We start from the raw sequence: 15,971 nt of genomic DNA, 5'->3' as shown, positions 1-15,971 counted from the left end.
GCGTAAAGTGAAGTTACGCGAGTTAGTTGAGGCCGTAGGCATTTCAAAAGAACTAGTGAGATATTTTTGCCAGTCTTCAGAATGCAACTCGGTGCTGATGCGCAACAAGATTGTTGTACCCAGTTGAGGCGAATGAGCACGCTCCGAAACAAAGATGAGATGTTTGGTCGTCAGCGCCGTGGGCGCAAGCCCAGTTTTAAGCTGAGTTTTACGCTGAGTTTACGCTGAAATTTGCGCCGTGCTGCGCGCTTGAATCTGGATTGCTCTCTCTGTTGAGATATTTTTCTTCACACAAGCGTATACGGTTCAAATGGGGGCGCGCTGTTGTTTTTTTGCTTTACCTAGAACAAACGAAGACAAAGCGGGCGCTAGAATTTGATGTGTGTGTGTTTTTTTTTATAGAGGTGAGGAACGCTCTTCCAGCCTTATCTGGGAAGGGATAACCCAGACGTCGAGTGGGGATCGCACCCACAAAAACCAACCAAGCCCTCTACTCGTAGCCTCATTCCCCCCGGGACCACATCTAGGCGACTACTTCAGGGGGCGGCTGTGCTCATGCACTTCACGAGTTTTCAACGCTAACTAGCGTTGATCCTTCCCTTTTTCTCTGTATATCTCATTTACGAATCCGTTGTACTCCGCCACGCACATCCGTTGCACAGGATTCATTTCACCCGTCGAGACGTGTACCGATTAGGAATTGCCCTCCAACTTGACGCGCAACCCGTCACAGTCACCCTCGCGGGGTTTCTCACTTGTCGAGACGTGAACCGATTAGAAAGCGCCCTCCAACTTGACGCGCGCCCCGTCACAGCCACCCTCGCAGGATTTCTCTTCCCAACGGAGCGCCGATTAGAGCAGCCCTCGCAGTTGTTTCTCTTCGACGGTCAGGGGTTATTACCACGCTGGTCGACCCTCCACTTCCGCTGTAGCTCGGACATGATGTACACGATTACACTGTTCACAGCGTTCCAGGTGCCCTCCTCGCGACACATTTCCTCCACTATGTTCCCGGCATGAATGGCAGGCAGCCCCTCGCGTCTTGCGGTGAACCTGGGACACTCGAATACCACGTGTTCTGGTGTTTCCTCCACGTCTTCACACTCCGGACAGAGTGGCGACGTTGCGTGCCCGAACCGCTGCAAATATTGCCTGAAGCTGCCATGTCCAGACAAGAACTGTGTCAGATGAAAATTCACCTCCCCGTGCTTCCTGTTCAGCCAGGTCGATAGTACCGGTATGAGCCCATACGTCCACCTACCTTTCTCCGCCGTGTCCCATTCCTGCTGCCACTTCAAGAGTGATTCTACTCTCGCTGTTTTCCGGATACCTCTGATTTCCTTCCGTATGTAGCACTCTCCGTCTTCCGCCAGAGTAATGCCAATCGGGATCATGCCGGCGATAACGCAGACTGCCTCCAACGAGATCGTCCTATACGCGTCAATCTAAATTGTAGACCGATACATTCTTAATACTACTTAAAACTACTTACTTAAAACTAAAAATCTAAAGAGAGCTGGCTGGATAATTTATTCGTTTAATTTAAAAGACGATTTTAACAAGTTACAGAATCAATTTTTTTTTATTTATTTATTTCGTCAAACCAGCGTAGACTAAATATGCTGCCCAAATATTACAGTGAAATTTAACGATATCTTATGCTATTCAGATAGTCTTTGAGCATTGATCTTGACATGGTTACATCAATTGTTTCACTGTGTTCATTACAGAGGCTCATCATACGATTAATAGGACTATATTTGGCATAATTCGTTTACGCTTACTATATGGATTTAAAAATTGCAACTTGTTCATTTATATGCAAAAACTCATAATTTCAAATTTAATTTACTCAAATACAAAAAATAACACTCTTTTGGAAGTTACACCTTATGTAGAATCAAATGTGCTCTTTAAAATGCCATCAATATTTTTTTATTATGTGTGCCCCAAAAAGAACGACTAGCAAATGAAAAGGTCGTGTTTTCGGGGAAAAAACATCAATAACTTTGAGTAGAATTAAGATACATACAAGTTATGCACCGTAAAATGCGTGGATTGGAAAGCTCTAAAGATCATTCAAAGACAGTTTTGATGTAGAATTTTACATATAAAAGTTAGAGCAAAAAAACCTTTTTTTTTCATGGTAACTCTAACTCAACCTAGAGAAAAAGCGCTATATCGGTTATTTGAAGAGATAGAAAGAAATATTGTTCCACAAAGTTACTTAAAATAACCAGGGCTACAATATTGTCGAACTATGTTTACCTCTATCTATAAAGATAAGAAAGTTAGATTTTTCATTTCATCGAAAATTTTGGTCACCCTATTTTTGATAACATAAAAATGAGCGCTCTATTATATGTAACAACTTTGTCGAAGACAGTTTTTGTCTAGAGAATCACTGTCGAGCTCTAGATGCTAATTTCCACTTAAATGCACCTCCTGGACCATAGTGCATTGGCAACAGGCCAATGCTGAAAATATTTGCAACAACATTAACTCCAGGGGGCCTCCGTAGCCACATTGGTTGCGCGTTCGCTTAGTAAGCGATCGATCGTGAGTTCGAAACTCAGGGCCTTCATTGACCATCTTTGTGTTGTTATAGAATAACTACGTCCACGCAACAATCATCAGCGATGGAGATCGATCCACGGTCGAAATATGATCGATTCTGCTCTGCTCTGCAAGACACATCGGGCTGCTGTTCTATAAATAACTCAACAATGATCAATCAACTGTCTCCGCTGTCCGGTCTAACTGGATAATGGAAGAACAGATAGAAAACTCTTACGCCTGAATGGGCTGCTACTGTGTAAATGTGTACCATATGGAATGGTGGTATAGAAGGAAATACTCTAACGCCGAAAAATGGCAACTGTGTAATGTGCTAATTATAGATATGATGAATATGTGACATGTATACGATTAAAATTCGGCTCTGTTACAGCTAAAATGCCAATGAGCCTAAAATAAATAAATGGGACAAACATTAACTCCAAACAATAAACAATATCTCCGATCGCGAGTCTAGCTTTATCTTGCCTAGGCTCAATTTGTAACAATCGGTTGGCCAGCGCCCTATTCATGTCATGCGGTTAGTTGAGCAGTCACCTGATTTGTTTTCAAAATTTCCGATAAGAACAATTAATATTCTGGTTTCATTCAATCAATCCCTATCTATTTATATTTACGTAGAGAAAAAACAGTCCATTGTTACCGAGCTCACATTGACACAGTAAAGGAACAGGGTGTCGACTTCCTCAGAAATCTTTGAAATCAGAGAATATCAGGGAATTCAAACAATGTCAGGGAAAGTCAAAGAATTTCGTCACAAAACTGGGAAAACGGAATCCCGCCAATTAGAATTTTGTTAGGTAATTAGAAAGTTAATGATACCAAAATAATTGTATTTGACCAATTTGACTCTGTGTAGGTTTTTCAGTATATAATTATGTTATCAATTACCGTTTAAAGATAAAAAAAATATTTCTAATTTTTAAATTCATTTCTTAATCAGTACAAAGTTATACTCAGAATTAGAGAGCTATTGGAAGGTGATCGTTGTTTAAATAAACTAAATCTGCTGTTGGGAAATTTTCGGATTCGATGGTGTTGATGATGCGTTGATGATCACCTTGATCGTGCATTTCCCATTGCGCGCAGAATGCTGATTTATGCATCCTGAGTTGGTGTTGGTGTCACGTGGCTTGATCCATCACGTAATTATAAGTTGTTTACTTTACCTGTATGCGAACTTAGTCCTTCCAAAGGGTAAACAGCGCAAAAGTAGACGACTTTTACGTTCATGCTGTTTTTACTGACATTTGAAATCAGTATCTGCATTTCATCTTCAATCAATTTCCTTCCTTTTCTTCTTCGAAAACTATCGATAAATTCATGCTTGAAAATCATACTATCAAAGCTGAGATGATGCCTGGAAACTTTTATGTGTCACAAATCACTCCGCAATGCAGACAGGTTGTATTGAGAAGAATGTTTCATGACCGCCAGAAAGCTGGAAAGGTCTAACTAGGGCATCATAAAATGAGTTTTATGACGTAATTTGGCTCGTAAGCTAAACATCGTCGTTGGTTTCGGCGAGTCTTTGAACAAAACTACTAAGAAGCTACAGATGGGTCTGAGTGTCGGATTTTGGGATGAAGAAGAGAATGTTTCGTCAAATCGTTACAAGACGTCAATGTTCTTGAGACGTTCTCAAGCATCAGAGATATACTTGCAGCTTTTAAAGAAGGCCTGGAAATTATATATTGGATTGAAAAAAAAATAAATAAATGCACCTCCTGGACCATAGTGCATTGGCAACAGGCCAATGCTGAAAATATTTGCAACAACATTAACTCCAGGGGGCCTCCGTAGCCACATTGGTTGCGCGTTCGCTTAGTAAGCGATCGATCGTGAGTTCGAAACTCAGGGCCTTCATTGACCATCTTTGTGTTGTTATAGAATAACTACGTCCACGCAACAATCATCAGCGATGGAGATCGATCCACGGTCGAAATATGATCGATTCATCCATACAACTGCTCTGCTCTGCAAGACACATCGGGCTGCTGTTCTATAAATAACTCAACAATGATCAATCAACTGTCTCCGCTGTCCGGTCTAACTGGATAATGGAAGAACAGATAGAAAACTCTTACGCCTGAATGGGCTGCTACTGTGTAAATGTGTACCATATGGAATGGTGGTATAGAAGGAAATACTCTAACGCCGAAAAATGGCAACTGTGTAATGTGCTAATTATAGATATGATGAATATGTGACATGTATACGATTAAAATTCGGCTCTGTTACAGCTAAAATGCCAATGAGCCTAAAATAAATAAATGGGACAAACATTAACTCCAAACAATAAACAATATCTCCGATCGCGAGTCTAGCTTTATCTTGCCTAGGCTCAATTTGTAACAATCGGTTGGCCAGCGCCCTATTCATGTCATGCGGTTAGTTGAGCAGTCACCTGATTTGTTTTCAAAATTTCCGATAAGAACAATTAATATTCTGGTTTCATTCAATCAATCCCTATCTATTTATATTTACGTAGAGAAAAAACAGTCCATTGTTACCGAGCTCACATTGACACAGTAAAGGAACAGGGTGTCGACTTCCTCAGAAATCTTTGAAATCAGAGAATATCAGGGAATTCAAACAATGTCAGGGAAAGTCAAAGAATTTCGTCACAAATCTGGGAAAACGGAATCCCGCCAATTAGAATTTTGTTAGGTAATTAGAAAGTGGATGTTAATGAGAAAGTTAATGATACCAAAATAATTGTATTTGACCAATTTGACTCTGTGTAGGTTTTTCAGTATATAATTATGTTATCAATTACCGTTTAAAGATAAAAAAAATATTTCTAATTTTTAAATTCATTTCTTAATCAGTACAAAGTTATACTCAGAATTAGAGAGCTATTGGAAGGTGATCGTTGTTTAAATAAACTAAATCTGCTGTTGGGAAATTTTCGGATTCGATGGTGTTGATGATGCGTTGATGATCACCTTGATCGTGCATTTCCCATTGCGCGCAGAATGCTGATTTATGCATCCTGAGTTGGTGTTGGTGTCACGTGGCTTGATCCATCACGTAATTATAAGTTGTTTACTTTACCTGTATGCGAACTTAGTCCTTCCAAAGGGTAAACAGCGCAAAAGTAGACGACTTTTACGTTCACGCTGTTTTTACTGACATTTGAAATCAGTATCTGCATTTCATCTTCAATCAATTTCCTTCCTTTTCTTCTTCGAAAACTATCGATAAATTCATGCTTGAAAATCATACTATCAAAGCTGAGATGATGCCTGGAAACTTTTATGTGTCACAAATCACTCCGCAATGCAGACAGGTTGTATTGAGAAGAATGTTTCATGACCGCCAGAAAGCTGGAAAAGTCTAACTAGGGCATCATAAAATGAGTTTTATGACGTAATTTGGCTCGTAAGCTAAACATCGTCGTTGGTTTCGGCGAGTCTTTGAACAAAACTACTAAGAAGCTACAGATGGGTCTGAGTGTCGGATTTTGGGATGAAGAAGAGAATGTTTCGTCAAATCGTTACAAGACGTCAATGTTCTTGAGACGTTCTCAAGCATCAGAGATATACTTGCAGCTTTTAAAGAAGGCCTGGAAATTATATATTGGATTGAAAAAAAAACTCGCCAAATTTTTACGACAGGCAAATCATTTTTTTTTCGAATTTCGTCTGAGATACGAAGCGCTAGTTTTAAAGCTTATCAAGCGCTGATGTATCCTTGGTTCCATAATTGATTCCAATAAAAAATTGGAGCGGAAAACTATTCGAGAAGCTTTTGACTACTGACTATTCTGATATTCGACGGATTTTAAACGTATCAGTGGAGCTCCAGCAGACTTGAAACAATATTACTAGCAACATAAACAAGTTTGCTCACTATCATCCGAAAGATGAACAACTAGAGCATTTTTAGAAAAAACAGGTTTACGGAACTAATTACCAAAAATTTGTCTCTCGTGTGGAAACCTCAACGTTGAGAGGGCTTTTCCATTAATAGCGAATATTTTTATGAAAACGTGTGATAAACCATTTCGTTAAAATCTTAACAGCTTCATGAAACTAATCCGAATAAAAATGAAAATGTCTCATTCTGTACTGGTATTTAAGACTCCTTCAAGATAACTTTGAACTATATTAGTAAATCAATTTTTTAAATCTTTTACTACAGTTCTCAGTCGTTGTTTATCTTTATCTCAATTGAAAATCACAAACAATCAATTTATTGGAAAATATTATTTATCCAGCGTCGCCAAAAAATTGTCGGACAGACTAAAACTCAACTAAACTCAACTTATACTAAACACATTTCTAGTCATGTCAAATTCAAACAGGAAATACACATCATTAAATCGTTTGCAACAAACATCGAAAGGATTATTTTGTCCGTATAGAGTACGACGCGCTGCCTGCCGGAAGAAAACAACTTGTCTAGTTGATCAACTCGAAGCATTGATCGAAGCTTGACCAAAAGTTCTGCACAGTCAAGATTGTTGCCAAGAAGGTAAAAAATCAGCAGTCTCTGGAGAAACTCACGTCGTTTTTGCAGTGTCAGATTCTGGTCGCTGCGCCACGGAATATGACGAAGAGCATATCGGATGAAAGTTTTCTGAACACGTTCCAGGCGAGCGATGTGAACAGCGCGGTATGGGGCCCAAACGTGACACATACAACGCTTTGAGGCAATATACATCACTAAATGCTTGAGTGTGACGTCTCATCAATCCGAGAACGGTAAAAGCCTTCGCTTTTTTAACGCCTTGTTGTCGAGCATGATACCTAGATCTTTCCACTTCGGTCGATCTCATCGTATCATCAAAAGCTATTGGTGAGCAAAGCCGCGAAAACGGTATCGCGTTGTTTTCATTATTGAAGCTCACTAAATGTTTTAGGAACTACGGCTAAGTACTATTAGAAAATTTGATTACTAGTCTGCATCTGGAATTTTTCTGAAAAGTTACTGAAAATCAGGAAATATCAGGGATTTTTTTTCGGATTTTCAGTCGATACCCTGAGGAATCTTAGGATCCCTGGTACTCATATACATTAGAATATTTTCTAAGCACTCTCTGTCATTCATCCCTGGGTACTGGTCACTTCACGTCTTGTGGTTAGGGTTACTCTTATGATTTTACAGAGATTGGGTCCAATCAACTTCAACTTCTCAACGATTCACTCCAACAGCATTCATAACTCAATGAATGGAACGTATTTTACGCACCAGGTTGTGCGTATTTAACGCCCAATCTAGGTTGAAGAACAATCTGTCATGTCCATTTCAAGTTAATTGAAAACGTCGTAAGCGAAAACGAGACCACTGAATGACTTCTTTTCAAGTTAAAACAAAAATAAAAAGCCGCATCTAGTTTTTTGTTGGTTCTTCATGATCCCGCAATTTTTATTATCGATTATAGAAAATAGTATTAATAAATAGTGGTTACTTATGCATCCATTTCTCTGTACTTTAAGTTTCTCAACGATATTAATAATCAAGAAGAAGGTAAACACATGTTCGAATTTCAAGTTGCCGTGAAATATTCAATTGGTCTTACAGTTACTCATTTTACAATTACACCATCCGTTCTTAATTTAAAATATATTTGGCAATATTCGTTTTTATTTATTCGGCAATTTTTGCGCCAAAATAATATTATTAGATCGTTTGGGCAGTTTGAAAAAGTAATCAATGATCAATCAAAATATCAGTATATTCACAATTTGGAGAGCTTGTGCATTCAGTCAGAATGAAGTTAAGATCAAACGAACAACGATGTATTGATAGTAGCATTTACAACATTATATGTATTATGCGTATGCATGTTTCTGTTCTCCAGACATTTAACAATGAAATTTAGATCTTAATGTTCTACCCGTTTACGTATAAACTATATGTATGTGTATTGTTTTTTTGTTGTACATATATGTCATATTTGTGCATATATTATTTGTGGTTATGTTGCAATGACAACCCGAATGTTCCCAGATAATGTACCAAGGCGCCTAGAAGTATATACTAAGGTGGGCCAACTTGCTAAAACCACTCTTCAGCCATCTTGGAAGTCTACTGTGTTTTGTTTGTAAACAAAACACAATACGCTTGTGCCCAAGCTCGCTTGTGATCAGTCTGTCTCTTTCACGTATTAAGGAAATAATTCCCCTTCTGCTTTCTTCCGTACTGTTTTCATATACCACTCCCCTATCACACTTAGTGACGAAACGGCCTCACCTAGTACCATAGACCCGTCTTGGCTAAAACCACTCTTCAGCCATCTTGGAAGTCTACTGTGTTTTGTTTGTAAACAAAACACAATACGCTATTGCCGAAGCTCGCTCGTGATCAGTCTGTCTCTTTTACGCTACAAGCAAAAAATTCCCCTTCTACTTTCTTCCGTGCTGTTTTCATATACCGCTCCCCTAACCAACTTAGTGACGAAACGGCCTCACCTAGTACCATAGACCCGTCTCGTAATGTACTAGCTTTATAACTATTCTTTACGATTATATTCTGCATAAAACAATATCAAGGATTAACAATTCGATTCGAATGCGATTGTTTGTGGGAATTAATTAAAAAATAAAATTACGGTCCGTTAAAAGCATACATTTGGTAGTATTTAATCGGTTTATAGAAAATTAAATCAAATATCGCAAAATTTGGACATGTTAAAACATTTTTATTATCATAAACATATAAGAGTATCTTTTTGGCTACAGATTCCACTTCAGATCGTAAAAAGTGCAAAGCTTTTTATAAGTACTTTCTTCAATTCGAAGAACATGTTCATGAGTGTGCTTTTCGGTGTGATACAGTGCTGTCCACAATAATTGCAAAGCTATGGTAACATCATGTCGCGTGACTCGTTGACAGTTAATTTGAAGAGTTGTGTCAATTTAGCGTCATGTTCTCTCGGGAAAAAAACTGCAGGGTTTGTGCTGTACGCTTCAAAAATAATGGTTATGTTGAAAATAAAGAAAAAAAATCACTTTTCGCTGTGTTAACCGGAATACTTTGGTTACATCATTGAATATATTGTAAACCAAAATAATATTGGAATAAAAGAAATATATTTAGCGACCACCCTAGCCGCTGCCATTGTTTTGAACAGCACCGCATAATTTTTCTTCTTCTAAACGACAATTACTTCTCGATCAAAATATGTCTTATTATCTAAAAAATACTTTGTGGGCATGGCTTCACATACAACTTGTGCATTTAGTTTTTGTAACTGTTGTTTCTTCGGATGGCACAACACAAGAAAAGAGCGAAGATGATGGCTAGAATTTCAATTCCAATGATTCCGGCGCCGAATATGTATACTAGCTTTATGTTTTTCTTGATTTCGTCGACAAGCTTTTCCATGCATCCCTGAAAAAAAAAATTATCATCAATATTATATTTGGGGGTCTCCGTAGCCTAATTAGTTGCGTGTCCGCTACTAAGCAAACAATCATGAGTTCTTAACTCAGGATCTTCAATTGACCATCCTTGTGTGTTATTCTAGCTACTACGTCCACGCAACAATCATCATGTGTCGGTAATCCCAGTCCCTTACCGCTGCATCGGTAGTTAGTGCTATTTGTAGCATAACAATGGAAGTCTCATATCAGTCACAGTCACGCTGTCACTCTTCCAACAATAGGAATAATCTTACGCCGAAAAAGGGCGACAGGTGTTGTGAATCGATAGAATAGGAATACTCTAACGCCTAAACGGCTACTGTGTAACAGATAAAATGTGTATCGATAAGATAGGAATTATCTTACGCCTAAAAATGGCTAATGTGTAATATACAACATGGGAAAAAATGTACACGATAAATTCGGCTCTGTTACAGCTGAATTGCTAAATGAGCCTAATAAAAATAAATAGTTGAGATAAAAAAAATCCATATTATATTTATAAATTTTTCATTTATTCGATTATCGATTGATCGTTAGGGCATAATTGTCTTTCAATATTCGATTGTACGAACGAATATTTATTTCTTGAAATAATCACGGATCACGTTGTCATTCTGGTCTTGTGGTTTATCGGATTGTCGACGTTAGATGGTTGGATAAAAAAATTATCTAGCCTAATTCTTAGCCTAAAAACGCATTATCCTTGAGAAAGATTCATTCTTTCATTAATCGCGATTACAGTGACAATTATTCGATGTATTCATATTTTGATTTCAAATTATTCGATACAAAATTAATCGATTATAACTTCAGATATTCGATTATTTGAATTAATCGAACGATCCACGATCGGTAGCTGGATGGAGAGTGTAAAGCTCCAGATGGCACCTCACAAAACCGAGGTGCTGTTAGTGAGCAATCGGAAAGTAGTGCAGCGGGCAGAAGTCTCGGTCGGAGGACTTACCATCGCTTCGAGGCGGGCAGTGAAATATCTCGGAGTTATGATCGACGACCGGCTAAACTTCAACCACCACGTCTATGCATGCGGGCAGGCGGCAAAGGTCATCAACGCGGTGGCGAGGATCATGCCAAATAGCTTTGGTCCAAGCAGCAGTAAGAGGTGCCTCTTGGCAAGCGTATCTTCATCGATACTGAGGTACGGTGGCCCTACCTGATTGGCGGCTCTGGAAACCCATCGAAATCGGGGGAAGCTGAACAGCACATTCCGACTCAAGACCATGCGAGTCGTAAGCGTTTGTAGGACCATTTCGACAGAAGCTGTGTGGGAATCATCGCCGGGATGATTCCCATCTGCATCACTGTTACGTCGTTGGGGTGGGATTTACTGTTCGGAGGTCTTCGTAGAAGAAAATCACCAAGGTTTCCGATATCAGCTCAAAGCTGCAAATTTATTGGTTCGAATTCATGATGGATTCATCGGACTAATCCGTCGTAATAATCACTCTAGCGGAAGACAGCGATTGCTACAAACGCAGGGTAACCAGCGGTATCTGGAAAACAATTGGAGCGGAGTCGATGAACAAATGGCAGCAGGAATGGGATACGGCAGAGAAAGACAGATAGATGTACAGGCTGATACCGGTACTGTCGACCTGGTTGAACACGGTGGCACGGTGAGGTAAATTTTTACTTGACGCAGTTCTTGTCTGGACATGGCTGCTACAGGCAATATCTGCACCGGTTCGGGCACGCAGTGTCACCCCTCTGTCCGGAGTGTGGAGCAGTGTCACCCCTCTATCCGCAATGTGGAGATAGGGAGGGAACGCCGGAGCACGTCGTTTTTGTCTGTCTCAAGTTCACCGCAAGGCGCGAGGAGCTGCCTGCACTTCATGTCGGGAATATTGTAAAGGCGATGTGTCGCGACGAGAGGATCTGGAATGCCGTAAACAGTGCAACAAATCATAAACGGATACCGGTTGAACTACTGCGATGGTCGTTGCGACGGAGCGAGTGTCAAGAGAGGCGTATGCCCCACGAAAGTAGCTGTGACGGCAATTGGCAATTGCTAATCGGTACACGTCTCGACGGGTAAACGGATACCGGCGCGGTAAACAGCAACATGCTAGTCTGGCAATATCTGGATGGAGCAACACTGTGAGTGTTTCGTCGGAGCGATCGTCAAGGCGGACGTCATCATTAAACCGGTGAATACCCCACGAGAGTAGCTGTGACGGAGTACGCGCCATGATGGAAGTCGCTGCCTAATCGGCGCTCCGATGGAGGAGAAATCCCGCGAGGGTGACTGTGACGGGTTGCGCGTCAAGTTGGAGGGCAATTCCTAATCGGTACACGTCTCGACGGGTAAACGGATGCTGCAAAATTGGTATAGAATGGAAAAGAAAGAAAAAGGGAACAATAGATGAAGTGCATGAGCACAGCCGCCATCCGAAGTAGTCACCAATATGTACTGAGGCTATGAGAATAGGGCTTGGTTTTTGTGGGCGAGATCCCCACTCGACGTCTGGGTTAACCCTCCCCAGGTAAGGCTGGTAGAGCGTTTCTCACCTCTATAAAAAAGAACAGTGCGGCAACCCTCGGTTGAGACAACGGTACCCCTTATCCTCATCCCTAACCTGTGCTGTCCCACAAAAATTGTTGCCCGTTTAACCTCGAGAAAACCGTGAGTATTCGGTCGAATTAGCGGCTTCGCAAACTTATGCGATTGAGCGTTACAAATGAATTGAAGAAAAAAGGTAGCAGTGGTATGTTAGAGGCTTATAAACTGCAAAACTGCAAATATACATAGATGGGAATGGGACTTACGTCGGTATATATGACAGGACTGGCTATCGATGTGATTATCCCTATTTGGCGAGCCGAATTGCATTGTTCCGCAGACAATTTGTCGACGCAGCACGTTTTTGGCACCTTATAAGCAATATTCAGTTTGGAAATCGCAATATTCAGAAATGAGGATCGATCCGCATTGTTGTACACACTGCTTTGCCAATCATTTGGACCCTCGGCTCCACAGCAATGGAACTGTAATTAAAAGAGAAATATTGTTTTACGTTGCTATTTCCTGTACAAAAATATTTTCATAAATTTGAATCCTAGTGTGTATCCAAATGTATAGAGTATAAATCTAAACTCGACCATGTTTTTGCATTTTTGAACTCGCATTTGAGAGGGTTTTTAGGCCTACTTATAAAATGTCCAATACTCTATTCATTGTAAGAAAAACTCATTCTTGAATTGTTTTTGGATTGTGAATTTGGGATTTATAGATGTACAATAATTGTTCCATAGTTTTTGCTGAGATAAATTAATTGTTAATACTTACATATTTTTGTATGGAATCGAGCGCGGTGGTCCGGCTGGCTACTACAGAATACTCATCTTGTACCGCTTCTTTCACGGCAGCGCGTACAAAAGTTTCTAGCTTTTCCGAATTATGATAAGACCATGCGCCTGCAGCCACTTCGGCAACTAAGACTATCAACAAACAGCTGAAGAACTAAAACATTTTTTTATATTAATATTTCAAAGATAGTATAGAGAAGGTCTTACAGAGAACAGCATACATTGGGATTCTTTGTAGGCCCCACAACATCCAAGCAGTGCAATCGTCAACATAAGTCCACCGACAACCAAAAAAATATACAGTCCAATGAAATAGTTCTTTTCATTTTGTGTCATCGAGATCAAAAAAGTAGGATCGGTCAACATCCATATCGCGAGTGAAATTATTGCCAATCCTATGATCTGAAATAAAACAACATAATTGAGAAGTCATTTTTTTCTGCTAAATACAAAAATTAGGGCGTATAATTATAAATACGTTTTTTCAAATTTCGAAATGGAATCTGGTTCACAGCCTCTGTATTCATTCAAATTCATATTCTGTTAGACAATCTGACATATGCCGCATCTGTTGCATATTGAATGGAATTGAAGCTATAGGCATTAGATGTCAAATCGAGTCAAAACTACTAGACTTTCCATTTCGTGGTTCGGAAAATGTACCTCTGAACACGGGATAAAAGGACATTTTTTGACAATCGATCTTGATTGTTGCGAAAAAAGCGACTTGTAGATCTCTTAAAAATTGATGATTCTGTCACAATTGCGAATTATCTCATGTGTACTGGTGGAGTTTAGTTTAGTTACAAATGTTATAAAACTTTGTATAATTGAAATATTCAAGTCTAGTCTTCGAACCACGAAAAAGATGACTAACCATGTGTGAGTCTACATATCTAAATTTGAGAGTGAATCATTACATTTCAAATTTGAAAACAAAAGCTGATAGTGGTATGTTGAAACCTCTTTGATAAACATAATCTCTCGGTTTCGGTTGGATGGAAATTTCTACGTTTTCCAAGTACCCGCTTGGAGTTTGAGTTCTCATACATCTTTGACGAAATCCTCTTGAATGCATTATACTCTACAAATCATTTTTATGAACCATCACTGTATAACACTAAACAAAAAGTTATGTTGTTCAATGATCGAGGGTCTACAGAAATGTGAAAATAAAAACACAGAGCTTTTTTAGGCTATATCGTATCGAAATACAAAATATTTCGAACGAAGCACATTTTTGACACTTTTTTTTTAGAAAGATTACTTGGCTCTCAGCATCAAGGTCATTAGGTTCAATTCACAAATCAGTGATGGGCGGGTACATCCTCTAATGTTGAAATTTGTTTCAATTTTTTTCACACTAAACCTATTTTCTCACCCAGAACAACAAGTTCATCAAAATCACCAAATATTTTATAACACCACAACATCCATTTAGTCCCATTTTGGCGCGAATTAGAGAAATTTATTTTAGATTGCAATTTGATGTTCATAAACCTCCGCAGCAAGCTAGTATATTTCAGGCACAAAATACAAAGTTTTGATCCAAACAAGGGAAGGAGAATGAATGAAGTATGATTGCCAAAACGAGAGGGAACGTATTCCACACTTTATGTTCATTCAATGCATGAACTCATCCAATACATTCGCTGTATGTGCGACCAGTGACACAGAAGCGAGATAGAAAATGCACTGTGGAAACATTTTTAAATCTGTGTCGTCACAGATTTTGTTTATGTATGTTACTTTTCTACAGGAAACGGAATTTTGAAGGCAAAACTATATATTTTCAATTTCATGTATTCTTTCAATTTCGCGTAACATTCATATACTTTCTGAATATCAGAAAAAAATCTAGGGGAAGCTGGGGCGATGCATGAATAAGGTAAACATGAAATCTTTTAGTGAAAAAATGTTTTTTCGTTTGTTTCAATCTATTGTTTGGCCTATTACGTGTACGTGTTATCATGATTGTTTGTATAATTGTTTGTTAGAGAAAATTTAAAAAAAACCCTGCTGGATTGAACCATTATGAAACATGATCTTACGTGGAACCTGTGTTTTGCCCTAATAGAAAATCTGAAATATTACACATGTTTGATGTGCATCAAATTATTTCATATAATATTGTGGGTGGTCGTTCTTTTTTACTGGGCTACAGCTCATATGAACTGTTTACACAGTTCAGAACGAACTGTGTAAGAAGACCGCTGAGTGAACTGTGTATACAGTTCAGTTCAGAACGAACCGTGTAGGGTGAACGATGGACTGTGTATGCAGTTCAGAACCAGTTCAGAACGAACTGTGTACGATGACCGCTGGCGGAACTGTATAAAGTGCATACTATATACAGTTCAGAACGAACTGACCACTGGCAGAACTGTGCATACAGTTCAGAACGAACTATATAGGGTAATCGGTGTATAAGAGGAAGGCGAACGAACGAGTGATAGATAACGGTGCTGCAAGGTAAATAGTCCTCAAAATAACGAAGGAAAACAAACGATAGCCCCATGAAACGACAAAAATAAAATGTCGGTATTGTCTTTTTCATATTAAAACGCAAACATTTGAGGATACGATAGTTTTTAAATTGGATTGTTTGATTATTGACCAAACAAAATTTCAATTTCATATTTTTAAGTTGAGGGTAAATATATCAGTAAGATGATATGCAACTCTTACTCACCA

The 15,971-nt window shown here is 39.1% G+C and overlaps 1 protein-coding gene across 1 annotated transcript; it reads right to left on the bottom strand.

Annotated features, from left to right (window-relative positions):
* Positions 1-7,924: 7,924 nt before the first annotated feature.
* On the bottom strand, positions 7,925-14,852 carry LOC129762302 (tetraspanin-2). The gene is made up of 5 exons (XM_055760448.1): positions 14,659-14,852; positions 13,485-13,679; positions 13,258-13,431; positions 12,738-12,956; positions 7,925-9,918 (listed from the first exon to the last, which is right to left on the bottom strand). Exons 1-5 carry the CDS (start codon positions 14,722-14,724, stop codon positions 9,766-9,768), a joined length of 807 nt encoding a protein of 268 aa, XP_055616423.1. The 5' UTR covers positions 14,725-14,852; the 3' UTR covers positions 7,925-9,765.
* Positions 14,853-15,971: the final 1,119 nt, after the last annotated feature.

The sequence above is a fragment of the Toxorhynchites rutilus genome, chromosome 1, assembly GCF_029784135.1.
Source record: "Toxorhynchites rutilus septentrionalis strain SRP chromosome 1, ASM2978413v1, whole genome shotgun sequence".
Classification (NCBI taxonomy): Eukaryota; Metazoa; Arthropoda; class Insecta; order Diptera; family Culicidae; genus Toxorhynchites; species Toxorhynchites rutilus.
This window is presented reverse-complemented; position numbering and strand designations above follow the sequence as displayed.